The 27,972-nt window shown below is 46.8% G+C and overlaps 3 protein-coding genes, 1 long non-coding RNA gene, 2 other non-coding genes and 1 pseudogene across 7 annotated transcripts; 4 read left to right on the top strand and 3 right to left on the bottom strand.

The window, feature by feature from the left end:
* Positions 1-238: 238 nt before the first annotated feature.
* LOC129534131 (uncharacterized) lies at positions 239-1,201 on the bottom strand. The gene is made up of 2 exons (XR_008680578.2): positions 979-1,201; positions 239-666 (listed from the first exon to the last, which is right to left on the bottom strand). It is a non-coding gene; the product is annotated as an uncharacterized lncRNA (long non-coding RNA).
* A 97-nt stretch (positions 1,202-1,298) lies between these two features.
* DDX39B (DExD-box helicase 39B) lies at positions 1,299-13,152 on the top strand. 2 transcript variants are annotated; one of them, XM_004043635.4, is made up of 11 exons: positions 1,299-1,425; positions 2,835-3,047; positions 4,096-4,223; positions 4,515-4,607; positions 6,683-6,866; positions 7,880-7,998; positions 10,455-10,586; positions 11,966-12,075; positions 12,174-12,318; positions 12,446-12,593; positions 12,921-13,152. In XM_004043635.4, exons 2-11 carry the CDS (start codon positions 2,837-2,839, stop codon positions 12,935-12,937), a joined length of 1,287 nt encoding a protein of 428 aa, XP_004043683.1. In that variant the 5' UTR covers positions 1,299-1,425; positions 2,835-2,836; the 3' UTR covers positions 12,938-13,152. The 2 variants fall into 2 exon arrangements, with proteins under 2 accessions (XP_004043683.1, XP_018884803.1); XM_019029258.3 differs by having other exon boundaries at positions 1,420-1,741.
* LOC115935144 (small nucleolar RNA SNORD83) lies at positions 2,197-2,274 on the top strand. Its single transcript, XR_004070844.1, has one exon. It is a non-coding gene; the product is annotated as a small nucleolar RNA SNORD83 (small nucleolar RNA).
* On the top strand, positions 6,917-6,993 carry LOC115935145 (small nucleolar RNA SNORD83). The gene has a single exon (XR_004070845.1). It is a non-coding gene; the product is annotated as a small nucleolar RNA SNORD83 (small nucleolar RNA).
* Positions 13,144-14,409, bottom strand: MCCD1 (mitochondrial coiled-coil domain 1). Its single transcript, XM_004043646.5, has 2 exons — positions 14,186-14,409; positions 13,144-13,624 (listed from the first exon to the last, which is right to left on the bottom strand). The coding sequence occupies exons 1-2, from the start codon at positions 14,354-14,356 to the stop codon at positions 13,436-13,438; spliced, it is 360 nt and encodes a 119-aa protein (XP_004043694.3). The 5' UTR covers positions 14,357-14,409; the 3' UTR covers positions 13,144-13,435.
* A 271-nt stretch (positions 14,410-14,680) lies between these two features.
* Positions 14,681-15,315, bottom strand: LOC101144338 (large ribosomal subunit protein eL15-like; annotated as a pseudogene).
* A 7,767-nt stretch (positions 15,316-23,082) lies between these two features.
* LOC101147117 (peptidyl-prolyl cis-trans isomerase A-like) lies at positions 23,083-23,894 on the top strand. Its single transcript, XM_031012509.1, has 2 exons — positions 23,083-23,312; positions 23,735-23,894. Exons 1-2 carry the CDS (start codon positions 23,083-23,085, stop codon positions 23,892-23,894), a joined length of 390 nt encoding a protein of 129 aa, XP_030868369.1.
* Positions 23,895-27,972: the final 4,078 nt, after the last annotated feature.

The raw sequence follows: 27,972 nt of genomic DNA, 5'->3' as shown, positions 1-27,972 counted from the left end.
AAGACAAGCTTACTTCACCAAGAATTTGAACCAATAAGGTAACCTGCAGTGTATTTACTAACCAGATTCTTTGAGCAGGGAGGCAGAATACAATAGAGAATGAGAGATGTTTGCATCCTGGCTGTAACCTCACCAGCCGTACTGCTTGAGATATGTTGCTTTGCTTCGCTTCTGTCAATAAGATGAGAATAACGGTACCTACTCCTTAGTATTAAATGATTAAGTATGTTAACAGGGAGAGGGCCAAACGTTTGTTGTTTTATTACACAGCAGGACATCAGGTCTTACTTTTGTAGCTCCCCATCTCAAAGACGGGGATAGCAAATGTTTCATTCAGGAAAAAAATCCAGGTTGAACAATGGGGCTGTTGGGGCGGGGCCAAGAACATTCTGCTCGAATTAACAGTATTAATGGGCCGGGCGCGGTGGCTCACGCCTGTAATCCCAGCACTCTGGGAGGCCGAAGTGGGTGGATCACCTGAGGTCATACATGGGTGAAGCCCCGTCTCTACTAAAAAAACAAAAATTTGCTGGCGTGGTGGCGGGCGCCTGTAATCCTAGCTACTTGGGAGGCTGAGGCAGGAGAATCGCTTGAATCCGGGAAGCAGCGGTTGCAGTGAGCCGAGATCAGGACATTGCACTCCCGCCTGGGCGACAGGGCGAGACTCTGTCTCAAAACAAAAACAAAAACAGTATTAATGGAATGTAGTATAACCCTCAAGCCCTACTATTAACACTTGGGGCCGAATCCAGACCCCGTCTTCCCGCTCGGATTCAGAACACCTTCCTGACTCACTGGCCCTAGGGCATCAGCTACCTCGGACAGCATCCTTTTGGGAAAATACCGCCCACCAGCCCCACGACTGGGAAAGAGTCGGGAAACACCCCCGAGCAATCCAGTTCCCTGAGACTTCCCTCCTCCCTCCCCTCAGCTAGGGCCCGCCGTTTCCTAGTGCATGCCCAGCAGTCCTCAGGTCACCTTCACTACCGGGCCAAGGACCCCGTGGGAACTCGCAGCCTTCGCCACACTCGTTCCTCGCGCATCCATGGAGGGGTGCCTACAGAGAAGACCTGCGTGGCAAAAACCTAAACGAAGAGATGAGGGGCATGGAGAGGAGTAGGATAAGAGAATAAAGATAACAATGGGGGGGAGACGTTAGTTTCCTTTATATCTTTTGTTACTGGCGGTAGCAGTGAAGTTAGAAACGGTTTTAAAACAAATTTCAGACAGGCATTTTCCAAAGGCAAGCCTGGAGCGCACGGATCTGTATAACCGCGGAAGGCCCTGTTTCCGGTCCCTTGCGCCTGCGCTCTTGCAGCCAAGAAGGCGGGAGGCTGGAGTAGAGGGAAGCCTGCAACCGGAAGTGAAGGCAGATTTCCCTCCTTCGTCGCTGTTGCTGCCGCCATACGCGCTCTCCCTGTTTAGGTAAGCTTTGGCCTTCGCTACAATCCGTTTCCATCTGCGCTTCTCCGCACCCATCCCGTCACATGGGTTCCTGATACCTTTTTCACAGGCGATGGTCTGGTCGCTGGGGCCTAGTTGGTTCGCTGTTTCCGTAGCTTGCATCCCTTTCGAGAGCAAAGAGCTCCTGGGGGAAGGAAGGGAAGCTAAGGGGGGACCCAATCCAAGATGGTGTCCTCGGCGCTATTGTGTTCGTTTTGCTCCCTTCTTCCAATGGATTCTTCTCATATTGGAGGCCTCAGCATCAATGAGAGGCGGCGTTCGGCGTCCCTTGGTCTTGGTATTTGCGGAGGGCGGGGCTCTTCTCACCTTCCTTGTCCTTTCTTGAGCTCTTTCTCGGCCCTCGGTGGGACTGGGAGGAGGAGCTGGTTTCTGGGCCCAGTGGGATTTTTCTCACCTTGACTTGCCCGACTTAATTTGGAGTGCCTTCCAAGTGTTTACGATACGATTGGTGTCATTGTATGTTTCTCCAAAAGGAGTCTCACCTTCGTAGCGTAACAGTGATGTGAGACCACTTGGTAAAGATCCTGTTAAAGCCTGGGCGGGGATTGCCTTTCTCTGTCAACTGTTAGCTTTCTTATTGTAGGGTGGAGACATGAATTTTTTTTTTTTGTGGCCGAGCCATTTGTCTTGCACCGCCCCTCCCCCCCATGCTAATTACACAAGGCTTTCTTAAACAGCGGAAGGGAGGATACTGAGAAGTGGGAGGCTGAGAGCTATGGGAGGTGGACGGCGGCCATATGATGTTTTCTTTTCGAAAGGTGAGCGCTTTGCGCAGTGATGACCCTCATCTATCACCCTTGACTGATGGCTGCTGAGTTAGGCATCCATAACGGTGGGATTATAATAGGGAAAGCGGAGTCTTCCTTTGAGGACTTTTCAGGACTCTACTTGTCATCTCCATTTTCCACTTTACTAAGTTATTAGTCATATTTTACCTTTTATTATCTATTCTGTTTCCTCACTGTTACTTTCAGATCAAGAATTTATAAGTTGGTCTTCCCCTTCCAACTTTTCTGGTTTCCGCTACTGTGATTGCTAATCTTGTTGGGAACCTCTGTCCTAACCACTTTCCCTGGTACTGCTTTTTCTGTTCTGTTATATTTGCTTTTCGTTTTTATGTTTTGTATCTGTTTTTCTTTCCAGGTAAAAGTTTCCTAGTTTAGGGAAAGTGGGAACTGGGGATGGAAAAGAGGTGGTGAAGGCTGTGCTCGTGATTAAGTCTTGCTTCCCCCCCCCCCAGCTCTTCTGTTAGAAATAGTATCTTTGTTTTCCTTTGCTGTTCCTCAATCCCCTACTCTTCACCCCTTGTTTTCACCTATTTTGCGAGAACCCATCCAGATCCCCCTTCCCTTCTTCCCCTGCCGGCCCAGTTATGGCAGAGAACGATGTGGACAATGAGCTCTTGGACTATGAAGATGATGAGGTGGAGACAGCAGCTGGGGGAGATGGGGCTGAGGCCCCTGCCAAGAAGGATGTCAAGGGCTCCTATGTCTCCATCCACAGCTCTGGCTTTCGTGACTTCCTGCTCAAGCCAGAGTTGCTCCGGGCCATTGTCGACTGTGGCTTTGAGCATCCGTCAGAAGGTAAATTTTCTCTTGGGCATGTAGTGCTCATTGGGCTCTTTAAGGGTACAATACAAAGATGTGTTTGTCGTTGTTCAGGTGGTGGTAAGGGTTTATACTTAAGGCTAGAGCAGGGCCAGGTGCAGTGGCTCACGCCTGTAATCCCAGCACTTTGGGAGGCCAAGGCAGGAGGGTGGTCACTTGAGCTCAAAAGTGCGAGAGAAGCCTGGGCAACATAGGGAGACTCCTGTCTCTACAAAACGTTCAGAAATTAAGCAGGTGAAGGTTGAGGCTTCAGTGAGCCATGATTGCACCACTGTACACCAGCCGGGGCAACAGTGAGGAAGAAAAAATCAGGGGATAAGTATCAAAAACGATTTTGGATAGAGGAGGCTTATACAGGCTTATTCTTTCTTTCATGACAGCACCAAAGTGCTAATGATTCAAAAGTGACTTCCAGGTCTGCCATTCATTCTTGTGACTGGCTTTTCTTGTCTGCTTATTTTTAATTTTGTCACTTGACTTCTAATTTTAAATTTCCAGAAAGGTCCTGCTTGGACCTGTAGTCTCCCTCTGTTGGGCCAGGCCAACTGTGGTCTCTGGAAACCTCTATGACTGGTTTAGAGATGACTGGCTTCTGGGTCAGGTACCAAGTCCTTCATTTTGTCCAGGGTTGTAGTTATGTGACCCGAAGTATAGCAACCTAAGTAGGAGAAGTGGTCTGTGGCAGGTATTCAAATGTCATGAATTGTTATAGATTAAGAAAAATAAGGACAGAGCCAGGATCATTGAAGGTGAGTGGTTGATAGATGCAAGGGGTTTGTTACTAGGACTGGGAAGGCCTAGATCTGGAGGAGGCTAAAGCTAGGAGGAATTAGGAGAGTCTGATTTTGAGGTGAATGTAATTGAGCAGAGAGAGGTAAAATGGGTCTGGAAGTTGGCAAGAACCAGGTAAATACTAGACTTTGAGAATTGAGTGGTAAGAAATGGGCTTGGCATGGTGAAAAAGGTAGAGTTATCTGGAGACTGAAGTCTAATTTATCTTCCTCCCCCCCCCCCCCACTTTTAGTCCAGCATGAGTGCATCCCTCAGGCCATTCTGGGAATGGATGTCCTGTGCCAGGCCAAGTCGGGCATGGGAAAGACAGCAGTGTTTGTCTTGGCCACACTGCAACAGCTGGAGCCAGTTACTGGGCAGGTATATTTGGGGAGAGTGCTGGGGAGGGGATTTTGGTTAGGACTATAAGGGAAGGGTGTTTTTGTCCTAGCTACATGATGCTTGCAGAGCCATGAGCACATGACCTCTGTTACCCTTGACATCCTGACAGCTGTGGGGGATGTTCTGTCGCAAGCGTGGGGTTCATGATTTAGATCACAGAATTGAAGTCATTTATTATCGGCCCAGGTGTGTTTTTGTGACAGTCACTTCCCTAGAGGGGATAATGAAGGGCTACATTTACCATATGTCTCCGTCTACTTCCTGCCTAAGGTGTCTGTGCTGGTGATGTGTCACACTCGGGAGTTGGCTTTTCAGATCAGCAAGGAATATGAGCGCTTCTCTAAATACATGCCCAATGTCAAGGTAAGCCAAGGTAAAGAGACCTGAGATTGAGGGTGTGGCAAGTTGGAGGGATAAGAAACTTGTAGGCCAATAGTCTCTTTAATTTTGGAGAAGCTTTAGTTTGCTGTGGTGTAACAGAGTGTTGAGTTCCTGTGTAACAGGAGGATTCGTAATTGGGCTATGGATGATGCTTAACACAAGACCACCCTTTTCTTACTACTTTATACTGACTTTGAATCATATCAGTTGAATAATTTTGGGGTATGTGGCAGAGAAAGCCGGAAACTTTAAAACAGCTCCAGTGGTGTGTGAATATTGAGGATTCCGGCCAAGTGCACAATGGCTTACACCTGTAATCTCAGCAGTTTGGGAGGCCAAGGCGTGTGGATCATTTGAGGGCAGGAGTTCAAGACCAATGTGGCCAACACGATGAAACCCTCTCTCTACTAAAAATGCAAAAATTAGCGTGCTTGGTGGCACACACCTATAGTCCCACCTGCTTGGGAGGCTGAGGCAGGAGAATCGCTTGAACCCAGGAAGCAGAGGTTGTAGTGAGCTGAGATTGTGCCATTACACTCCAGCCTGGGTGACAGAGTGAAACTCCCATCTCAAAAAAAAGAAAAAATCTGATTGAAGTTAAGATTTTTTGGCAAGAATCCTTCATAGGTGATGCTGTATCTCCTGTTATGCCACAAATCTGGTCGACTTATGTTAGTTATTTTATTTTATTTTTATTTATTTGTTTTGAGATGGAGTCTTGCTGTGTCCCTCAGGCTGTGAGTGTAGTGGCGCGATCTCAGCTCACTGCAACCTGCGCCTCCCACGTTCAAGCGATTCTCCCGCCTCAACCCCCCAAGTAGCTGGGACTGCAGTATGCCATCATGCCTGGCTAATTTTTGTTTTTTTTAGTAGTGACAGGGTTTCGCCATGTTGGCCAGGCTGGTCTCGAACTCCTGACCTCAAGTGATCCACCCACCTCGGCCTCCCAAAGTGCTGGGATTACAGGTGTGAGCCACTGCACCTGGCCTCATTAATGATTTTAGATTTACCATAGGATTAGCGTCGTGACAGTCTGATTCCACAGTCGTTCTTTTCCCCCTTGAAACCAGAAAGTAGTTTCTGGTGTTATTTGATACTGTACCAAGGCCCAGATCCCCAAACAACTATTCACCTAATGGTTTTAACATGAAATGATAATATTTAGCCCGAAGCAGTAATTTCATGGGGTTTGTGTGAAAGAGTTTGAGATTCTGGGTTTATTTAGGAAAACTTAATGTTTCATGTGTTTTTTTGTGGTACTTTACACTAATCTGGTGATTTCTTGCCGTCCTTTATTTATTTATTTTTTATTTTTTGAGATGGAGTCTCGCTCTGTCATCCAGGCTGGAGTACAGTGGCTCAATCTCGCCTCACTGCAATCTCCACCTCCCGGGTTCAAGCGATTCTCCTGCCTCAGCCTCCCGGCTAATTTTTGTATTTTTTGTATTTTAGTAGTAAATTTGTAAATTTTGTATTTTAGTAGAGATGGGGTTTCACCATGTTGGCCAGGCTGGTCTTGAACTCCTGGCTTCAAGTGATCCACTTGCCTTGACCTCCCAAACTGCTGGGATTACAGGTGTGAGCCACTGGGCCTGGCTTTATTTTATTTTTATTTATTTATTTATTTTTTGAGATGGAGTATCACTCTTGTTGCCCAGGCTGGAGTACAACGGTGGGATCTTGGCTCACCACAACCTCTGCCTCCCAGGTTCTCGTGCCTCAGCCTCCCGAGTAGCTGGAATTATAGGCGTGTGCCACCACACCTGGCTCCTTTATTTTTTAAATGAAGCCTGGCCTCATAAATGAAGGAAGTTGGTTAGATTAAGTCAGTAGAACTGAATTATTGTCCTGACTGCTCCGACTAGCCATGTAACTTTAGGCAATCACCCTCAGTGTTTGGTGGGGGGACATAAAATTTTTAAATTAGGTGACCTCTAAAGTTAGTTTTAGTTTGGAAACATGCTAAAAATTGGTTTAGCTCAAACAGAGTGGGAACCCTGGGGGGACTGGACTCTTTCCTTCCTCTGTTTTGAGACTCTTTGCTTCTGGCTCGGCAGGTTGCTGTTTTTTTTGGTGGTCTGTCTATCAAGAAGGATGAAGAGGTGCTGAAGAAGAACTGCCCGCATATCGTCGTGGGGACTCCAGGCCGTATCCTAGCCCTGGCTCGAAATAAGAGCCTCAACCTCAAACACATTAAACACTTTATTTTGGATGAATGTGATAAGATGCTTGAACAGCTCGGTGAGTGGCAGTGCTGGGGCTTGGCTAATGCTGGGGAGTTGTTCTTTGGAGCCAAATGATGTTTATTTGAAACAGGAGCACCTCAGTGCAAGGACGACTCTTTATCTATCACCCATGACTGATGGCTCTGGGTTCCCTGGTCGGTCTTTATTATGCTTTTAAGCACAGTAAAGGGTGTCATCTATCATCTTTCTATGATTTTTGTTTTTAACCTTTGAGAATAGGGGACTTTGATAATTTTAGGCATAAGTCATCACCACCACCACTGTTTTCATTATAGATTCATATACTGGGAGTCATAGGGGAGATTCTAAACTGAAAGAGAAGACAGTACCCTTCTGGCATCTCCAGCACAGCATTTACAGTCAGAATTTATAGCTGAATAAGTGTCTAGACTCAGGTCTGGGATTAATGTAGAGAGTGTTTGTAGCAGTTTGTGTGATGTGGTATTCTAGTGTGCCAGGTGGGGTTAATGGAAGATTTTTCTGTAAGAATTGAATCTTGGTGAAAGAGTGGGGTTGGACATAGGCCCCATAAGTCATTACAAATGATCTTTGGCAATTCTATATGGTGAGCTATAAAGGTGGGCTCCAGGTAGGGATGTCATATTTGCCTGACTTGATAGAAAAGTAATCCAGAGAGTCATAGATGGACGCTGATATCTGGAATATAATATGTGCTTGATATTTGTAGTCTGCTGAAGGCTGACTGGGGCTTGGGCAGGAAAGGGTTGGGAGAAGGTCCCGTAAAGCATGTTTTGAAGGCCTTGAGAGCCTCTGCACTGGGCTTTATCCCCATTTCATAGTTGGGAACTTTGGGGTTTTACCTTATTTCTTGCTTGGTTAAAACAAACAGCTGGAATTTGATCCCAGTTCTTGATTCCAAGTCCATTGCTCTTTCCATTGTGTTGTTACTATTTCCAGCAATCTTCACCTCACTGGGAAGTCTACCTCTAATCTTTGTTTATCATACCTGCTTATTTTCTCCTACAATTTTTTTCCTTGTTCTTGTAGACATGCGTCGGGATGTCCAGGAAATTTTTCGCATGACCCCCCACGAGAAGCAGGTCATGATGTTCAGTGCTACCTTGAGCAAAGAGATCCGTCCAGTCTGCCGCAAGTTCATGCAAGATGTAAATACCCTTCTACCTTCTCTCCCTCCACTCCCCGCCCGCTGCCTCCTCCCCTTCCTCGCCCTCTTCCTCAGACTCCCTTGTCATTCAAGTGCCAAGAAGGCGGCTTGTGCCCAACTGGGAGTAATGACTCCTTGAAGAGACATACAGAAGCAGAGACAGCTAGTGTTAGGGCCTGCGCGGGTGCCAGGGAAACTCCGGAAGACTTGGTCGGGTTAATGTGAGAGCGGGTAGTGTTCGACTTTTTCATAAATCACAACATTTTTGAACCTCTTCTCCCTTCGGGGGAGGGCAGGATTTTTCTGCCCTACCACCCACCCATCCATCGTCTCTTACATGCCCCCTACAGCCACGCACCCTCAAGGTGGCATCGAGCATACAGCTGGAGCCTTCTGCTCACCAAAACTCCTACTTCCCGGTGGCAGGAGAGCAAGAGAGGGACAGACAGATGGCAGGGCATGTCCAAAAGAAGAGCATCAGCACAAATGAATCCTCCCCTTCCCCACCTCCAGGGGTGGGGGCCTTTGGCACCTCAATCCCCGATACCCTACTCCTTCCCACCCACATCTCCTTGCACCCATCTGGAACCTCGGTTGATGTGAGCCGGCAACAGAGAAGCACCGTGGCGCGGCGAGGGAATGCAGACGGCACCCAGCGGTGGATGGCGGCAGCGGAGGCCGCGGGGAAACCTGACCAGGAAGCTGAGGACCAAACCAGCCTCTTTTTCCGTTCCCGGTTTTTTTCCTGAACCCAACGCGTGCCGTGCCCCGTTTCCCCCAATGTGTGTTGGGGAGGGGTGTCCTGAATGGGGTGGTAGATTTTTTTTCTTAAAAAAATTTTTTTGTTTTTTTTTAATACTCAGAGGAGAGGGACATAGGAAAGGTAAAGTGGATGTAATCGGGTGGTTGTTAGGGTTTGGGGCTAGGTGGGGCCAATTGCATAAGCAGTGGAGTGTGTTCTTCCCCTCCCTGCAGTGTTCCTTCCCGTGGGATGATCACTCTTTAGCTGTATTTGGGGCTAGAGTGAGATTTGAAGGAGGCCATGGAACTTCTCTTTAGAAAGCCTGCCTTGGCTGGGCCTGGTGGCTCACCTCTAATCCCAGCACTTTGGGAGGCCAAGGTGGGAGGATTGCTTGAGCCCAGGAATTTGAGACTAGCTGGGGCAGTGTAGTGAGACTTTGTCTCTACCAGAAAAACCGGGCGTGGTGGCGCATGCCTGTAGTCCCAGCTACTTGGGAGGCTGAGGCAGGAGGGTTTGCTTGAGCCCAGGACGTGGAGGCGGCAGTAAGCTGTAATTGTGCCACTGTACTCCAGCCTGGGTGATAGAGTGAGACCCTGTATCAAAACAAAACAAAAAACAAAACCTGCCTTCTGGGATTGGGCTTCTGGTTTTTTTCCCATGACACACGCATCCTTTCCTATTTTGTCCTCTGGGTCTTCATATTAACTATCTTCCCCCAGGATAGTATAAAAAGTGTTAGGAAAGTTGGGCTTTGGAGTTGTGGTAATTTCTGTCTTTGTTACTTTCCTCCCCTTCAGGGGGTTTTTTAATTTTAAAGATGCATGCAGTGAGGTATAATGGTGTGTGCCTGTAGTCCCAGCTATTCAGGAGACTGAAGCAGGAGGATCACTTGAGCCCAGGAATTTGAGGCTATAGTGTGCTATGATTGTGCCAGTGAATAGCCACTGCACTCCAGCCTGGGCAACATGGTGAGATCCTGTCCCTTAAAAGCGTATCTGCTGCTCTGAATTTGGTATTTTAACACCACCTACTGATACCTTCCCTGTAAACCTGTAGATGGTTTAATTCTTAGTCAAGAGACCAGTCTCATCTAAAACTATCCTCTTGTGGTCTGACGGCAAGTAACTCATCTTGAGTAATTTTTTTTTCTCCTAAAGTGGCATTTTGACTGTCCATTGCAGCATTCTGATCTTAAAAGACATCCACTTTCCTAATGCACATGAGATTCTCTTAGTTGAAGTAGGAGAATCAAATGGAGCAGTTGTCCTCCCCCCACCCCATGTTCTTACAAGCAACTCTGATGGAGTTATTCTGACCTTGAGTCACTGCCTCCCATCATTTCCCAGATGTTTGGTCCTTGCTCTCCCTTTGAGAATCATCTCCCATTTTCTTTCCTCTCCCACCTCTATTTGAGGTAATGGCATCTGTGCCATTGGGTGGTTTCACTGCTCCTTGACTTCATTTGCAGTTTCTTTCCCATGATAGTTTTTAGTTGGGCAGTCTTAAAACTCATCTGATAGGAAGGAAATTAGATGTAATGTGAGAGAGACCACAGTAAAATGTGGGTATTTTTGGGAGTGGGGTGGGGTTTTCAATCTTCTCTTTCCTCCCCATCCCCCCATGGGGTGTATTGGAGATCAACTTCCTCCACCCCCCCAGGTTTAACCCCCCCACTCTGCCCTCCTCCCGTTCCCCACCCCCTTCCTCCCCCCCAGCCAATGGAGATCTTCGTGGATGATGAGACGAAGTTGACGCTGCATGGGTTGCAGCAGTACTACGTGAAACTGAAGGACAACGAGAAGAACCGGAAGCTCTTTGACCTTCTGGATGTCCTTGAGTTCAACCAGGTCAGTTAGACGTCCAGTAGGGGGATGAGCATTGGAGCACTCCAGCTGTAGCAGAAACCTGGATATTAAGTACACTTTTATTGAGGAAATCACATGTGTGATGTGGGAGAGAATAATGAGGGTATAAATATCTTAGGGGCTGAGCATGAGTAAGGTGGGAGCTGCTTTTCTATTCTATGGCTGGCACGGGTATGTCCTCAATAACCTCAAGGAAAATAAACTTCAAAAATTAAGATCCTTGGCCAGGCACGGTGGCTTATGTGTGTAATCCGAGCACTTGGGGAGGCTGAGGGAGGTGGATCACTTGAGTCCAGGAGTTTGAGACCAGTCTGGGCAACATGGCAAAACTTCATCACTACCAAAGAAGAAAAAATTAGCCAGGTGTGGTGGTGTATGCCTGTAGTCCCAGATACTCTGGTGGCTGAGGTGAGAGGATAGCTTGAGCCCAGGAGATTGAGGCTGCAGTGAACTATGATTGCACTACTGTGCTCCGGCTTGGGCAGTAGAGTGAGATCTTGTCTCCAAAAGTCCTTGAAGGGTTTTAGGAAGTTGTTAAAAGTCTTGAAACAATTTTTGGGGGCATGTTAGGGTTCTTAAATGTTTAATTCCTCTAATAACTGCTTATTCAAGAGAAGCATTTCTGACTGGGTACAGGGCAGTGGCTCATGCCCGTAATCCCAGTACTTTGGGAGGCTGAGGCAGGAGCATCGCTTGAGCCCAGGACTTCAAGACCAGCCTGGGTAACATAGGGAGACGCCCGTCTCTACAAATAGTAAAAATAAAAAATAAAAATAAAAAAAGTAACTGGGCGTGGTGGTGTGCACCTGTGGTCCCAGCTGCTTGGGATGCTGAGGTGGAAGGATCTCTTGAGCCCAGGAGGGTGGAGGCTGCAGTGACTTGCGATTGCACCACTGCACTCCAGTCTGGGGGACAGAGTGAGACCCCATCTCAAAAAAGTGTTTAATTAATATACTTGTGAGTGGTCTAATTTGCATTTAAAACTACTTTCTAGAATTAGGATAGCTCCCTTAGGTTTAATGTTTTGGTGAGCAGGAATATCAGTTACCCCTCCAGATCTTAATTCTAGTTTTTTATCACTTTTTCATGAGGTGATCTCATCCTCATCTCCTACCATGTCTGGCAATTTTGATTTCTGAACTCTGTGCTACCTCAGAGGCCAGCTTTCTTAGGGAAAAATCAGTGCTGAAATAAAGTTATATTTCCTTTTCTGCTCTAAATATATAGTGGGGGGATAAGAGAGATGAAGAGGAATTCCTGAGAACGTAATTACTAGAAACTCCCCTCTCCCACATAATGTCTCTCACACACCATGGACCCCTATTTCCCCAATTTGCGACCCCCACCCCACCCCACAACAGGTGGTGATCTTTGTGAAGTCTGTGCAGCGGTGCATTGCCTTGGCCCAGCTACTAGTGGAGCAGAACTTCCCAGCCATTGCCATCCACCGGGGGATGCCCCAGGAGGAGAGGTGAGCTGAAGATGGGAAAGATATTTTGTGTCCTTGGGAGAAAAAGACGGTTGAGAGAAGGGAATCTCAACATGTTTTAAATTTCCTTTCTCACAAAGGCTTTCTCGGTATCAGCAGTTTAAAGATTTTCAACGACGAATTCTTGTGGCTACCAACCTATTTGGCCGAGGCATGGACATCGAGCGGGTGAACATTGCTTTTAATTATGACATGCCTGAGGATTCTGACACCTACCTGCATCGGGTAAACCTCACAGGCTGAAAAAAATCCCACTCTCCCATTCCCTTGTTTTCTGTTTGTACATCATCATTCCTGCCTCTGGGTCTCTTTCCTCTTCGGTCTTCCAGTGCTACCCTCTGTCTCCCTCCAGGTGGCCAGAGCAGGCCGGTTTGGCACCAAGGGCTTGGCTATCACATTTGTGTCCGATGAGAATGATGCCAAGATCCTCAATGATGTGCAGGATCGCTTTGAGGTCAATATTAGTGAGCTGCCTGATGAGATAGACATCTCCTCCTACAGTGAGTACTGACCTCATGAAACCCTTTAGGTCCTCCCTGTTCCTTAGTGTGTTTGTCCTAAATCCCATCACATAGGTCATGGGCATCTGATGCATAATGGACACTTGACTGGTTCATGCTCACTGGTCTTTGATGCTGTGTTGGGATGTTTTTCTGACCTTTATGTGGGGTTTCTGTCTTCTCTCATCATATTACATCCCTTCCCTCACCCCCACGTCCGTCCTCTGAACCCAGGCAGTACACCAGTGTCTGCATGTGTGCCGTGTGTTCCTGCCTCACTTTCCCCTTTTCATGCCTTATTCTGACCATGCTACGTTTTCTTCTCAGTTGAACAGACACGGTAGAAGACTCGCCCATTTTGGAATGTGACCGTCTGTCCTTCAGGAGAGGACACCAGGGTGGGGGTGAAGGAGACACTACTGCCCCCACCCCTGACAGCCCCCACCCCATGGCTTCCATCTTTTGCATCACCACCACTCCTGAACCCCCATTTCTGATTTGTCAGAATTTTTTTTTAACAAAACTAAAAATGAAACACATGTGTCTGTGGTATCTATAAGTGCTTCGTCCCTTTATTGTATTTGGGGTGAGGTTATTTTAGGGCATGGTCCAGGGTGAATTCCTATAAGGCCTGGGTGCCCTGCCTGCTGTGAGATCAAAGGGGAATGGGACTAAGACTGCAGAGCCCTGGCTCCCCCACTGCCTGCCAATTGCCTGCGCTTTGTGGTCTCTTCCACTTTCTCTGGCCTGGGAAGACGCTGGGGTGTTTATGATCCCAAGGCTCCTGGTGGGTGGTGCATGTATTTTCAGTGCCAGAGGGTGCTGTGGGCACTGGGGGAAACTTAGGCGCCTCCTCCAAGGCTCTCTCGGTGCCTCCTCATCTGTTCCTTCAGCTTCTGGATCTTGAGCACCAGGGCTTGGGCCTCCCAGGCTCCCTCCTGCCCTTCAAGGAGGGCCTGGTACAGCTCCAGCTGCTGCTCCAACAACTCTTCAGCTCGGGCCAGCTCAGCTGTGCGGTGGGTCCCAGGGCCCTGGTAAGGGAATTAGGGGAGGGAGCATCAGCCAGGGCAGGGGGCCGAGGCCCTGGGAAGCTTTGTCCCAGGCTGTGGCTGGAAGTGAGAAATTCCACCTTCCCTATTCGTTTTTGAACCGGTCGTTTAAGGACACCTGTACTGAGAAGGCCAGGTAGCTTCCTGTCTTGGGCATAGGCCTCTGGGTGGTAGTTGGGGGAGCAAATAGAGTTCCCTGGCCCAGGGGCTGTAACTGGCTTCCTTGAACAAGGATATGGGGTCACTGGAAAGAGGATCAGCCGCTCCTCCCTGCTAAGAAATAATTAACTGCTAGGTGAGGGGGAATAGATCCTGTTCAAGGACTTTGTGGACTGTGCTGTTGTGGGTGGGGGTGGGGTGAGGGAAGGGAACCCTGAGGTCTGGGCTGGGGGAGGTGGGGAGAGGAGTTGGTAGCTGAACTAAGAAAAGAGCTGCAGGGGTAGGCATGGTGTGGGGTGGTGCAGGGTGGGATTGAGGGTTTTTTTTTCCCACACCCCAGTGTAAATTCTCACACCCTCTGTTCCTACCTGTGGTGCCACTTACCCTGGGAGGGGACGTCATCTTCCCATTTCCTCTGGAGCTGGTCTGCTCTTCCATGCTTGCCTTGGGGTTTTGGGAGCAGCACCCATGGGAGCCCTGGGGTGCCAAGGACCAGGAGGGCAGAAGGAGGCGAAAGAAATGGTACCGAGAGAGCCAGGGCAGAGGGAGGACCATGGCGGGTGACCTGGCAGGGAGCTGTGTGAGCTGTCCAACGGCCACCAGGAACTGGTTCCCTCCAGGACTTGGCCTCACTTGAGTGCCTGGCCCTGCCCAGGCCCCAGCCCCCAGCCCTGCCCCTGCCCCTGCCCCACTCTGCCCCACGTCTCTCCCAGCCTGGCCCCAGACAGAGTCCAGGAACAACTCCTGTTCCTGATGTGAAAAATGTCCCTGCCAGTTTAGGCAGAACTTGCTTTAGAGCACTGGTGCCCAGCCTACCACAGGTCTGTGATTTTTTTTTTTTTGATCTAGTGTTTATTAGGTATGAATTTTACAAACATATTAGCAGTAGCTGTGGAGCTGGAGAGTATTGCACCTTCTTCAAGCTGCATGGCGAGAACCACCAATAGTGTGGTAGAACTTAACAGCCCTTTCCAAGGCCGTGGCTCTCTTGGCCTGCAGATAGCCTACGCATCTCCCTATGCTTGTGGACCACTGGGTGTCAGGTTTCCTTCTGATAGTGTTATGGAATGGATCAACTAGGATAGCCTCAAAAACTTTGTATGTGGAATCTTTAACCAGCCCAGTGAGAATTCAGGACTCAGAGCCCCACAGTGGCATCCAGCTTGCTCTTCTGTAACAGACTGAAGGCTTTAAGCAAACTAGCTGGTTAACACCATGATAGACAGGCTTGCTGTTAAGTTGCCTTCTTAGGAACTAGATTTTCAGCCACCATGGCGCTTATATATAACATAACCTTGCTTGGCTGTAGCCCAGTAGCGTGCTTTATTGGGCTGGGTGGCGCGGGGATCCCTGTGGAGAGCAGAGAGCTGGGGGTACTGCCAGTAGCGGACCCTCAGAAGAAAGCTCATGACATCAGACTGCTTCTTCCATAGCTTCTGGATGTACTTGTGTGCACCATCTTGGTTTACCCAGTGGCTGCTGCCAGACAGAAAGGAAAGGCTACCACAGGTCATGTGTCTTTTTTTTTTTTTTTTTTTTTTGAGACGGAGTCTCGCTCTGTCGCCCAGGCTGGACTGCAGTGGCGCAATCTGGGCTCACTGCAAGCTCTGCCTCCCGGGTTCACGCCATTCTCCTGCCTCAGCCTCCCGAGTAGCTGGGACTACAGGTGCCCGCCACCACGCCCAGCTAATTTTTTGTATTTTTAGTGGAGATGGGGTTTCACCGTGTTAGCCAGGGTGGTCTCGATCTCCTGACCTCGTGATCCGCCCGTCTTGGCCTCCCAAAGTGCTGGGATTACAGGTGTGAGCCACCGCACCCGGCACACCTTTTTCTTAACACAGTCTTTTCTCACTTCACTCTGCAAGGTAGGAATTACCTCACTGGTTTGCACCTGAGGAAACTGGCTCAGATGGTTTCATTCAGCATTCACTGGGGAAGTGTCTGTTGGGGGCAGCTCTAGGCTGGATGTGCTCGAAGGTCCACAGCTGGTTGTTGGTAGGGCCTGGAGGGTTCACGTCTAGGTCCACCTGACCTGAAAGCTCATCCTGACCTTGCTTAAGTGCTGATTCCCCTTTGCAGATGTACCTTTTATTGTGCTTCCCTTTATTGCCCTTTGCAGATGCTGTTTTTTATTTAGAGATTGGAGGCTTGTGGCAACCCTGTGTCAAGCACATCAAACAGGTCTATTGGTGCTATTTTTCCAACAGCAGGCAGACATCATGTCTCCATGTCACACTGTGGAATTCTCAAAATGTTTCAAGCATTTTCGTTATTATACTTGTTACAGTGACCTGTAATCAGTTACTGAAGCTAACTATAGTGATTGTTTTGGGACACCATGAGCGATGCTCCTGTAAGACAGCAAACTTAATGGAAAAATGTGTGTGTTGTGACTGCTTCACCAACTGGCCATTCTCCCGACTCTGCTTTCCAGGCCTCCCTATTCCCTGAGGCACAACAATATTGAAAGGAATAATCCATGCGGCAAATGGCAAACATCATTGTCTTATTTTAAGAAGTTGTCAAAGCAGCCTTCAGCAGCCATGCCCCTGATCCATGGAGGCAAGACCCTCCCCCAGCAAAAAGATCAGGATTAGCTGAAGCCTCATATGATTGTTAGCATTTGTTTAGCAATTAAGTATTTTAAAATTAAAGTATATGGCCAGATACAGTGGCTCATGCCTGTAATCCCAGCACTTTGGGAGGCCGAGGCGGGTGGATCACTTGAGGTCAGGAGTTCAAGATTAGCCTGGCCAACATGGTGAAACCTCATCTCTACTAAAAATACAAAAATTAGCTGGGCATGGTGATGGGCACCTGTAGTCCCAGGTACTTGGGAGCCTCAGCAGGAGAATGGCTTGAACTCAGGAGGTGGAGGTTGCAGTGAGCCAAAATCGTGGCACTGCACTCCAGCCTGGGTGACAGAGCGAGACTCCATTAAGTATATACACAGTTTTTTGTACACAATGCTACTGTACACTTAACAGACTATAATACAGTACAAACATAACTTTTATGCACAATAGGGAACTAAAAAGTTTGTGTGACTCACTTTGTTGCTATGGTCTGGAAACAAATCTTCAGTATCTCCGAGGTATGCCTGTCATTTCCCTTTCCCTCTTCTTGCTGGCCCAGAATGACCTTGTTTCTTGCCCCTGTCTAACCCTGCATGCTGTAGGGGTTTGCCTTCTCTGGTAGGTCTGGGCACTTTGTATCCCTTGTAACCTTGGCTCCTGGGATATGACACTGGTACAACTGGCCTCAAGTTCTGTTGGACTAGTGAGCCTCCCCCAACACCTCCTGAACTAGAACCAAAGGCCTGTGCACACACCGTGCATGTGTGAGTCTGCATAGAGATGTCAGCTTCCTGCAGGGTGTTCTGAAGGGATGTCCTGTTGTGACTGGACTGTGACATAGCCACAGGCCCAGAGGCAGGAGTGGCTCAGAAGGGAGTGGCTGGTCCCAATTTTGATCATCTAGGAACAGGAAGGTCCTTAGAAAACCATGCCCCAGAAGGCAGGATTGCTGGAGAGTGGACAGCTGCTAGCCAGCTCGCTATCTGGATATCACTCTGCATTGGGAGGGAAGATGGCCTCTGCCATGGTGTAAGAGTCCAGGAACCAGGCAGTGAGGCCTTCCCAGCGGTCAGTGCTTCTCACACTTGCGGGCCAAAGCACCTTTAGATGAGGCCAAAGACTTTACGTTCCTCATTAGCTGACTTTTTCCCACTTAAGTGGAAAAAGAACCCAGAACTTTTGTAAAAGTTTTAGGGGAGAAGGGCTTTCCCTCTTGTATCTTGGTGATAAGGTTATGCATGGCTCATACTTTAATTGCAATGTGTACACAGCTAAAGTCTTAATTATTAGAATATAAGAGCCCCAAACTACTGTTATTATAGATAAGTGAAACTATGCAGTATATGGTTAAACAATCCACAACTAATTAACATTGAAAGTTGGCCGGGCGCAGTGGCTCACGCTTGTAATCCCGGCACTTTGGGAGGCCGAGGCAGGGGGATCACTTAAGGTCAGGAGTTCAAGACTAGCCTGGCGAACATGATGAAACCCCGTCTCTACTAAAAATACAAAAAATTAGCTAAGCGTGGTGGTAGCCACCTGTAATCCCAGCTACTTGCGAGGCTGAGGCAGGAGAATTGCTTGAACCTGGGAGGCGGAGGTTGCAGTGAGCTGAGATTGTGCCACTGCACTCCAGCCTGGGCAACAGAGCAAGACTCCGTCTCTCAAAAAAAAAAAAAAAAGAAAGAAAGAAAGAAAAAAAAGAAAAAAAAGAAAAGAAAAAAATTAACTACATTTTTGGGAGGTGGACAGAGCAATGCTCTGTCACCCAGGCTGGAGTGCAATGGCAAAATCTCTGCTTGCTGGAACCTCTGCTTGCCGGGTTCAAGCAATTCTTATGCCTCTTATGCCTCAGCCTCCCAAGAAGCTGGGATTACAGACGTGTGCCACTATGCCGAGCTAATTTTTGTATTTTTAGTACAGACAGGGTTTCACCATGTTGGCCAGGCTCGTCTTGAACACCTGGCCTCAAGTGATCCGACTGCCTCAGCCTCCCAGAGTGCTGGGATTACAGGTGTGAACCACCGTGCCTGGCCCTCTATCTGTTAATTTAAAAGATTAGCAGCCATTTAGAAAAAACAACAAATGAGACTTTTGCAAGACAATCTAAATGATACACTAATAACAATCCTTTGGGAAAGTGACATTTCAACCATGTGAGTTTCTGCTTTAGGTTATGAACTCCAAAATGGACTAAATGGACTAACCCCCAATAATTTATAGTAGCTAGTTTTTTTTTTTCACAGTAGGTAATTCTAAACCATAAATAAAATAGAATCTGAATTTTGGCTTTGTTCACCTGTGGGAACTTAATTAAGCAAGCACTGGCCTTTGGGTCGGTTCAAATATAGTGGATGAGGCCAGGCGCAGTGGCTCACACCTGTAATCTCAGCACTTTGGGAGGCCGAGGCGGGCGGATCATGAGGTCAAGAGATCGAGACCATCCTGGCCAACATGGTGAAACCCCATCTCTACTAAAAATACAAAAATTAGCCGGGCATGGTGGTGCATGCCTGTAGTCCCAGCCACTCGGGAGGCTGAGGCAGGAGAATCACTTCAACCCGGGAGCCAGAGGTTGCAGTGAGCTGAGATCATGCCACTGCACTCCAGCCTGGCGACAGAGCGAGACTCTGTCTCAAAAAACAAAAAACAAAAAACAAAAAAACAAAAAGAAAGAAAACCAAATATAGTGGATAATCATGGATCTCATAATTGTAGAAATGAAGGAATTAAGCTAAAAAAATACATAAACCAGAATACCTAGTGCTAAGGTTGAATGTCCCCAACAAAACTCATGTTGACATTTAATTGCTATCCTAATGGTATTAAGATGCAAGACTTTTTTTTTTCTTTTTTTGAGATGGAGTTTCGCTCTTGTTGCCCAGGCTGGAGTGCAATGGCACAATCTCAGCTCACTGCAACCTCCGCCTCCCATGTTCAAGTGATTCTCCTGTCTCAGCCTCCTGAGTAGCTGGAATTACAGGCACATGCCAACACGCTTAGCTAATTTTTGTATTTTTAATAGAGACGGGGTTTCATCATATTGGTCAGGCTGGTCTCGAACTCCTGACCTCAGGTGATCCACCTGCCTTGGCCTCCCAAAGTGCTGGGATTACAGGCATGAGCCACCGTGCCCAGCCGATGTGGGACCTTTCAGGGTTGATTAGATTGAATAGATTAATGCCATTGTATGGCATGATAGAAATCAGTTCAGCCTCTTTGCCCTTCCACCTCTCACCATGGGATGATACTGCAGCCAGGCCCTCATAAGATGCCAGTGTCATGCTCTTGGACTTCTCAGCCTCCAGCTCTGTGGGAAATACATTTATTTTCTTTATAAATTACCCAGTCTGTGCTGGGTGTGGTGGCTCAAGCCTGTAATCCCAGCACTTTGGGAGGCCAAGGTGGTTGGAAGGCTTGAGCCCAGGAGTTTGAGACCAGACTGGGCAACATGGCAAAACCCATCTCTACAAAAAAACACAAAAATTAGCTGGTGTGGTCGTGCGGGCCTGTGGTCCCAGTTATTTAGGAGGCTGAGGTGGGAGGATCACTTGAGTCTGGGAGGTGGAGGTTGCAGTGAGTCGAGATCGTGCCGCTGCACTCCAGTCTGAGCGACAGAGAGAGACCCTGTCTGAAAAAACAACAAAATAAATTACCCAGTCTGTAGTATTCTGTTATAGCAGCAGGAAACGGACTAAGACACATAGATTATGTTACTGTGTTTATTTATTTATTGTTGTTTTTGTTATTCCTGACTATTCTGGCCTGGCCTCCGCAGAAGGGGCCTGTCTTTAGCCACGGACAAGAGAAGATTAAGGCCAGCATCATCCACAAGGTCAAGGGGCTGCAGAGCCCCCTAAGGCCAGTGTGCTGATGGGCCCTTCAATATTGTATCCTACCCAGTGGATTGGCAGGACTGGGTGACTGACAGGAATCATTGTTGCCTCTATGGGAAAGTCTTATGGAGATGGGGGCTGAGGGATGTTGAAGTTTAGCCATTACATTACAGTGAGAGAGATTACATTACTAAGTGTCAGAGACCCTGCTGGGCACTTTCTGTTACTGTCACAGGTGGCTTTCACAGTAACCTTTTAAGAGAGCTCTTCTCATTTTTCTTGTACATGGCTGTCCAGTTGTTCCAGCATCATTTGCTGAAAAGACTATCTTTATTGTATTGTCTTTGCTCCTTGTATTTATGTGGGACTATTTCTTGGCTTTCTGTTCTGCTCAAGTGGATCAATTTGTCTATTCTTTGCCAATGCCACTCTGTCTTTCTAAAATTAATTTTTCGATTGACTAATTTTATACATTTATGGTGTACATCATGTTTATATATATATATGCACATACATACACACACATTGTGGAATGGATAAACCAAACAATTCAATAATATGTACATTACCTCACATACATATTTTGTGTATGTGATGAGAATGCTTAAAGCTATTCTCATACTATTTTGAAATACACAATATGTTGTTATTAAGTTTAGTCACCATAAGGTACAATAGATCTCTTGACTTATTCTTCCTATCTGAAATCTTGTGTTCTTTGACTAACATCTCCCCAATTCCCCCACCTCCCAGCCTCTGATAACCACCAGTTTACTCTCTATTTATGAGTCTGACTTTTTCTATACTCCACATATAAGTGAGATTGTATTTGTCTTTCTGTGCCTGGCTTATTTCACTTAACATAATGTCTTCCAGGTTCATCCATGTTGTCACAAATGACAGGATTTTGTTTTTTAAGGCTGAATAATATTCCATTTTTTATATATACCACATTTTCTTTATCCATTCATCCATTGATGGACACTTAGGTGGATTCTATATCTTTGCTATTGAGAATAATGCTGCAGCCAGGTGCAGTGTCTCGTGCTTATAATCCCAGCTAATTGGGAAGCTGAGACAGCAGGATCGCTTGAGGCCAGGAGTTGCCCTGGGCAACATAGACTCTATCTCTAAAGGAAAAAAAAAAAAAGAATAATGATGCAATGAATATGGGAGTGCAAATATCTCAACATACTGATTTCGTATCCTTTGGATATATACCCATTAGTGGGATTGCTGGATCATGTGGTATTTCTATTTTTAAAATTTTTGCAGAACCTCCATACTGTTTCCCACAATGGCTATGCTAATCACCACTCTGTCTTGATTACTATGGCTTTATAGAAAGTCTAAGTCAGGTAGTGGTGGTCTTTGACTTTATTTTTCTCCTATATTGTGCTGGCTAGGTCTTTTGCCCCACCATATAAAGTTCGAATCAGTTTGTTAATATCGACAAAATAACTTACTGAGTTTTTTTTAATTGAGATTGCATTCATTCCACAGATCAAGTTGGAAAGAACAGATATATTAACAGTATTGAGCCTTCCTGACTATGAACATGGAATATCTCTCCATTTGTTTAGTTCTTTGATTTCTTTTGTCAGTTTTGTAGTTTTGTTCATATAGATCTTGTACATATTTTCTTAGATTTGTACCTAAGTGTTTCATTTTTGGGGGTGCTAATGTAAGTGGTATTGTGTTTTAAATGGCAAATTCTGGACCAGGCACGGTGGCTCACGCCTGTAATCCCAGCACTTTGGGAGGCTGAGGCAGGCAGAACATGAGGTCAGAAGTTCGAGATCACCCTGGCCAACATGGTAAAACCCCGTCTGTACTAAAAATACAAAAATTAGCTGGGCATGGTGGGGCACGCCTGTAATCCCAGCTACTCAGGAGGCTGAGGCAGGAGAATTGCTTGAACCCGGGAGGAGGAGGTTGCAGTGAGTTGAGATCGCGCCACTGCACTCTAGCCTGGGCGACAGAACAAGACTCCGTCTTGAAAAAAAAAAAAATTAAATGGCGAATTCTACATGCTCATTGCTGATACATAGAAAAGTGATTGGCTTTTACATATTAACTTTATATCCTGCAACCTTGCTATAATTAATTGCTTGTTAGTTCCAGGAGTTTTTTATGTGTGGATTCTTTTTGATTTTCTACATAGATAATCATATCATCTGTAAACAAAGACAGTTTTATTTCTTGTTCCAAATTTGTATACCTTTTAGTTCCTTTTCTTGTCTTACTACTTTAGCTAGGACTTCCAGTACAACGTTGAAAAGCTGTGTTGAGAGGGTCACTCCTGCCTTGTTCTGATCTTAGCAGGCAAGCTTTTAGTTTCTCACCATTAAGTGTGATGTTAGCTGTGGATGTTTTGTGGATGTTGTTTATCAAGTTGAGTAAGGTCTTCTCTATTTCTAGCTTGCTAAGAGATTTTTTTTTTAATCATCATGAATGGGTGTTGGATGTTGTCAATTGCTTTTTCTGCCTCTATTGATATGATCATGTGATTTTCTTCTTTAGCCAGTTGATTTAATGGATTACATTAACTGATTTTCAAATGTTGAAGTAACTTTGCATACCTGGGATAAATCTCACTTAGGCATGGTGTATTGTTCTTCTCATACATTGTGGATTTGATTTGCTAGCATTTTGCTGAGGATTTTTGCACCTATGTTCATGAGAGATATTGGTCTGTGGTTTTCTTTTTTTGTGAAGTCTTCATCTGATTTTGGTATTTGGCTAATGCTGGCCTCATGGAATTAGTTAGAAAGTATTCCCTCATGGAATCCCGGCCTCATGAAATGAGATAGAAAGTGTCTGTCTTGGCTTTGCAGACGCCACCATCAGGAGCCCCGTACTATCAGCCATGGTCAACCCCACCGTGTCCTTCAACATCGCTGTCAATGGCGAGCCCTCGGGCTGTGTCTCCTTCAAGCTGTTTGCAGACAAGTTTCCAAAGACAGCAGAAAACTTCCGTGCTCTGAGCACTGGAGAGAAAGGATTTGATTATAAATGTTCCTCCTTTCACAGAATTATTCCAGGGTTTATGTGTCAGGGTGGTGACTTCACACGCCATAATGGCACTGGTGGCAAGTCCATCTATGGGGAGAAATTTGATGACGAGAACTTCATCCTAAAGCATACAGGTCCTGGCATCTTGTCCATGGCAAATGCTGGACCCAACACAAATGATTCCCAGTTTTTCTTTTTTCTCGTTTTTTTGAGATGGAGTCTTAATTCTGTCGCCCAGGCTGGAGTGCAGTGGCGCGATCTTGGCTCACTGCAACTTCCGCCTCCCAGGTTCAAGCAATTCTCCTGCCTCAGCCTCCTGAGTAGCTGGGATTACAGGCATGCACCACCATGCCTGACTAATATTTGTATTTTTAGTAGAGACGGGGTTTCACCATATTGGTCAGGCTGGTCTCGAACTCCTGACCTCAGGTGATCTGTCCATCTCGGCCTCCCAAAGTGCTGGGATTACGGCATAAGCCACCAAGCCTGGGCAATTCCCAGTTTTTCATCTGCACTGCCAAGACTGAGTGGTTGGATGGCAAGCACATGGTCTTTGGCAAGGTGAAAGATGGCATGAATATTGTGGAGGCCATGGAGCACTTTGGGTCTGGGAATGGCAAGACCATCAAGAAGATCACCATCGCTGACTGTACACAACTCGACTAAGTTTGACTTGTGTTTTTTTTTTGAGACTGAGTTTCGCTCTTGTTGCCAGGCTGGAGTGCAATGGCGCCATCTCGGCTCACTGCAACCTCTGCTTCCTGAGTTCAGGCGATTCTCCTGCCTCAGCCTCCCGAGTAGCTGGGATTACAGGCATGCACCACCACACCTGGCTAATTCTGTATTTTTAGTAGAGATGGGGTTTCTCCGTGTTGGTCAGGCTGGTCTTGAACTCCTGACCTCAGGTGATCCCACCTGCGTCAGCCTCCCAAAGTGCTGGAATTACAGGTGTGAGCCACCGCGCCCGGCCTGACTTGTGTTTTATCTTAACCACTAGACCATTGCTTCTGTAGCTCAGGAGAGCACCCTCCATCCATCTGCTCGCAGTATCCTAGAATCTTTGTGCTCTCACTGCAGTTCCCTTTGGGTTTCATGGTTTTCTTGTTCCCTTCCATGCCTAGCTGGATTGCAGCATTAAGTTTATGATTATGAAATTAAAACTGAATAACAACATCAACAAAAGAAAGTATGTCTTCTGGAAGAGATTATAGAAAATTGGTATAATTTTTTCCTTAAATGTTTGGTAGAATTTATCAGTAAACCCATTTGGGGCTGATGTTTTCTGTTTCTGAATGTTATTAATTATCGATTTAATTATTTATTTAATATATGTCTATTCATTTCATTTTTTAAATTAAATTTTTTTTATAAGACAAGGTCTCACTATGTTGCCCAGGCTTCTCTCAAACTCCTGGGCTTAAATTGGCCTCCCAAAGGACTGGGATTACAGGCATGAGCTACTGTACCTAGCCTCATTTCACTTTTAATTAAATTTGTTTTGAATAATAATAGATTTAACTTTGGGAGGCCAAGGCGGACAGATCACCTGAGGTCGGGAGTTCGAGACCACCCTGGCCAACATGGCGAAACCCCATCTCTACTAAAAATACAAAAACTAGCCGAGCGTGGTGATGGGTGCCTGGAATCCCAGCTACTGGGGAGGCTGAGGCAGGGCAATTGCTTGAACCCAGGAGGTGGAGGTTGCAGTGAGCTGAGATCGCGCCATTGCACTCCAGCCTGGGCGACAGAGCGAGACTCCATCTCAAAAAAAAAAACAAAAACAAAACAAACAAAAAAACCCAATAACAATAACAATAATAGATTTAAAGAGTTGCAAAGCTAGAACACAGAGTTTCCATAAACCCCAGCTTTCCTTAATGTTAACATCTAACAAAATTCTGTCAAGACTAAGAAACTAAGAAATTAACATTGCTATAATACTATTTGCTAAACTGTAGACTTTATTTGGACTTCACCAGTTTTTCCAGGGCCCATTAATGCATTTAGCTTTTGGGTCTCCCTAGTCTTTCTGATCATGAGTTTCCCAGTCTTTACCTGTTTTCATGACCTTGAAAGTTTTGAAGAATACTGGACAGATAATTTGTAGGATGTCCCTCACTTTGGGTTTGCCTGATGCTTCCTTATGATTAGATTGGGGTTATGTGTTTAAGGGAAGAATACCATAGAGGGGAGTGTCCTCATCACATCATTTCTGGGGGGCAAGATGTTAACATGACTCTGATTGCTTAGTTAAGGTAGTGTCTGCTACATTTCTCCACTGTAAAGTTATTATTTTTCCTTTTTCATACTCTAGTCTTTGGAAGCAAGTCAGCAAGTCCAGCCCATATTCAAGGTGAGAGAAATAAAATTCCAATCTCCTGGAAAAGAGATTCTCGTAATATATGTTTTGAAATTCTTCTGTAAGGAAGATTTACCCCTTCTTCCCTATTTATTTATTTAATTATTTTTGATTAAATAAATCAGTGTGGAATGAATATTTATTTATATTTTGGGTCACAATCCAATACTGTTGTAACTTTGTTGCTCAGATTATTCCGGCTTTGTCCATAGGGAGCTCTTTCAGGTTGACTCCTGTGTCCCTCTGACATGCCCTTATTTTTTGGTGGTGAGGGTTGGGAGATGGGTGGCGGTTACTTTCTGGCATTACAAGATGTTCCAGGCTCACCTTATATTTTTCCTATGCCAGCCCTAGAATCAGCTGTTTTTCTATGGAGCCCTGAATCCTTTTATCAGAGAATGACTTATCACAACCAAGGTCTAGGCACTGGGTGCTCACTTCACTCTTCTAAGGAGGACACAGAGGTCTCAAGACCTGTGTGAACTCACACAGGCACATAAATGGCTCTCACTTCAGCACCACTTTGGAGCTGATTCAGCTGGGCACGGTGGCTCATGCCTGTAATCCCAGAACTTTGGCAGGCTGAGGCAGGCGGATCACCTGAGGTCAGGAGTTTGAGACCAGCCTGGCCAACATGGCGAAACCTCGTCTCTGCTGAAAAATACAAAAATTAGCTGGGCGTGGTGGCGCATGCCTGTAATCCCAGCTACTTGGGAGCCTGAGACAGGAGAATTGCTTGAGTCGGGGAGGCAGAGGTTGCAGTGAGCTGAGATCATGCCACTGCACTCCAGCCTGGGCGACAGAGCAAGACTCCGTCTCAAAAGAAAAAAAAAAGAGAAAGAAAAAAAGAGCTGATTCAGCTCAGACTTTGACTTCCCCGACTTGATGAGCAATTTTCCATGCAGGTCTTTATTTCTTAAAGCTTCTGTTTTTCAGTATGCAGGGCTTAGGCACTAGTAATTTTATTCCCTAATATTTGGAGACTTTCCTAAAATAAACATTTCACATTTTGGTAACATGATTCACTTAGAGAATTGACCAGAATAGGCAAGAGGAAGAAGCCGGTGGAGGGAGGAGGCACATTGTTCTTTCCTGTGGAGTATTTCCCAATTCCTGCTGCTCTTTCCACATCCCTGGGCCTGGGAGAAGGATGGCACCCTTGGACCATGACAGAAAAATGGTGATTTGGAAATACCTGCCTCTTCTGTCTCCCTACCCTTCCATTTCAGTGCCCACTCTCCCTCCCAACCCATGGCCCATGAGCTTTTCCTTCTCCTAGCCTCTCATCTAGTGCTGGCTCCTCAGAGGGAAGTGAACCATCACCCCCTGGAGGGTGGAACTGGGGAGAGAGAGGCCAGAGCCTGGGGCTGGGGCAGAAGCTGCAGCAGGAAGGAAGGAGGTTAGAGAGACAGATGAGGGGTGAGATGTGAGTGCTCAGAAGGAGAATGAGGACATCCCCAGCATCTCCATAGAGGAGGGAGGAAGGGGCCTTGGGTGCTGGGGCAGAGAGGGGGGCAGGATCTGGATGGGACGCCCCACCCTCAGCCTCTGGTCCTCTGACAACACCTCACCTAGTCACACTGAGGGGCTTCTCCAGGCCCAGGAGCACCTGCAGGCAGGTGTATCTCAGGCCTTCTCTGGGAGGGCCCCCCACAGCTGCCCAGCCCTGATATGTCTCATCTTCCTGGGTCTGGTCCCCTTGAGTCTTGAGTCCAGAGTTGGCTCCTCCCCTTCCTGCAGCCAGGTCAGAGTGATGTTGGCAAGTGAGAAGCCAGGTGCTCTACATGGCAAGGTGTGGTTGCCCTCAGGGTCCTCCTTGTCAGGGACCACAACTTTGGGGAAGTCGGGGAGGCACCGGATGCAGGAGATAGAGAACAGAGAGGTGGAGTGAGAGTGGGACACACTTCAGCCTCCCCTCCTCTCCTAGTCTTCCTCCACATGCCAGTGCCTTTCCCTCCCCAACTCCAGCACTTCTAACAGCCACAGCAGGAAGGGGAGACCCAAATCCCCATCACTCTCTGCCACAGTCTCTGTGAGTGTGGCCACCTCCATTTCCACCGCAGCTTTAGGGTCTGCCCCAGAGCAGAGTCCTGGGTATGCTTAGAGCGGGATACTGGAAGGTTCTTCCTTCAAATATCTGCATGGCTGTTTCTCTCCTTCTCAAGTCTGCTCACATGGCTCCTCCAAGAGGCCTACCCTGACCACCTGCCTCGGCCTCCCAAAGTGCTGGGATTACAGGCGTGAGCCACCACGCCCGGCCATTGTCCTGGCTCAATCTGATCAGGAATTCTTTTTAACTTTTTTCTTTTTGATTTTTTAGGTTCAAGGGATACATATTCAGGTTTGTTACATGGGTAAATTGTGTATCATGGGTGTTTGGTGTGC

Source organism: Gorilla gorilla, chromosome 5, assembly GCF_029281585.2.
Source record: "Gorilla gorilla gorilla isolate KB3781 chromosome 5, NHGRI_mGorGor1-v2.1_pri, whole genome shotgun sequence".
NCBI lineage: Eukaryota > Metazoa > Chordata > Mammalia > Primates > Hominidae > Gorilla > Gorilla gorilla.
This window is presented reverse-complemented; position numbering and strand designations above follow the sequence as displayed.

Excerpts from the sequence above, each read along its gene's own strand:
- DDX39B (XM_019029258.3), top strand. The coding sequence starts at position 1,630 with ATGGTGTCCTCGGCGCTATTGTGTTCGTTTTGCTCCCTTCTTCCAATG. Across the intron at positions 1,742-2,834 it reads TTCGGCGTCCCTTGGTCTTG|TTATGGCAGAGAACGATGTG; the intron begins GTATTTGCGGAG and ends CTGCCGGCCCAG. Across the intron at positions 3,048-4,095 it reads CTTTGAGCATCCGTCAGAAG|TCCAGCATGAGTGCATCCCT; the intron begins GTAAATTTTCTC and ends CCCCACTTTTAG.
- MCCD1 (XM_004043646.5), bottom strand. The coding sequence starts at position 14,356 with ATGGTCCTCCCTCTGCCCTGGCTCTCTCGGTACCATTTCTTTCGCCTC. Across the intron at positions 13,625-14,185 it reads AGATGACGTCCCCTCCCAGG|GGCCCTGGGACCCACCGCAC; the intron begins GTAAGTGGCACC and ends TTCCCTTACCAG.
- LOC101147117 (XM_031012509.1), top strand. The coding sequence starts at position 23,083 with ATGGTCAACCCCACCGTGTCCTTCAACATCGCTGTCAATGGCGAGCCC. Across the intron at positions 23,313-23,734 it reads AATGGCACTGGTGGCAAGTC|CATCTGCACTGCCAAGACTG; the intron begins CATCTATGGGGA and ends TTCCCAGTTTTT.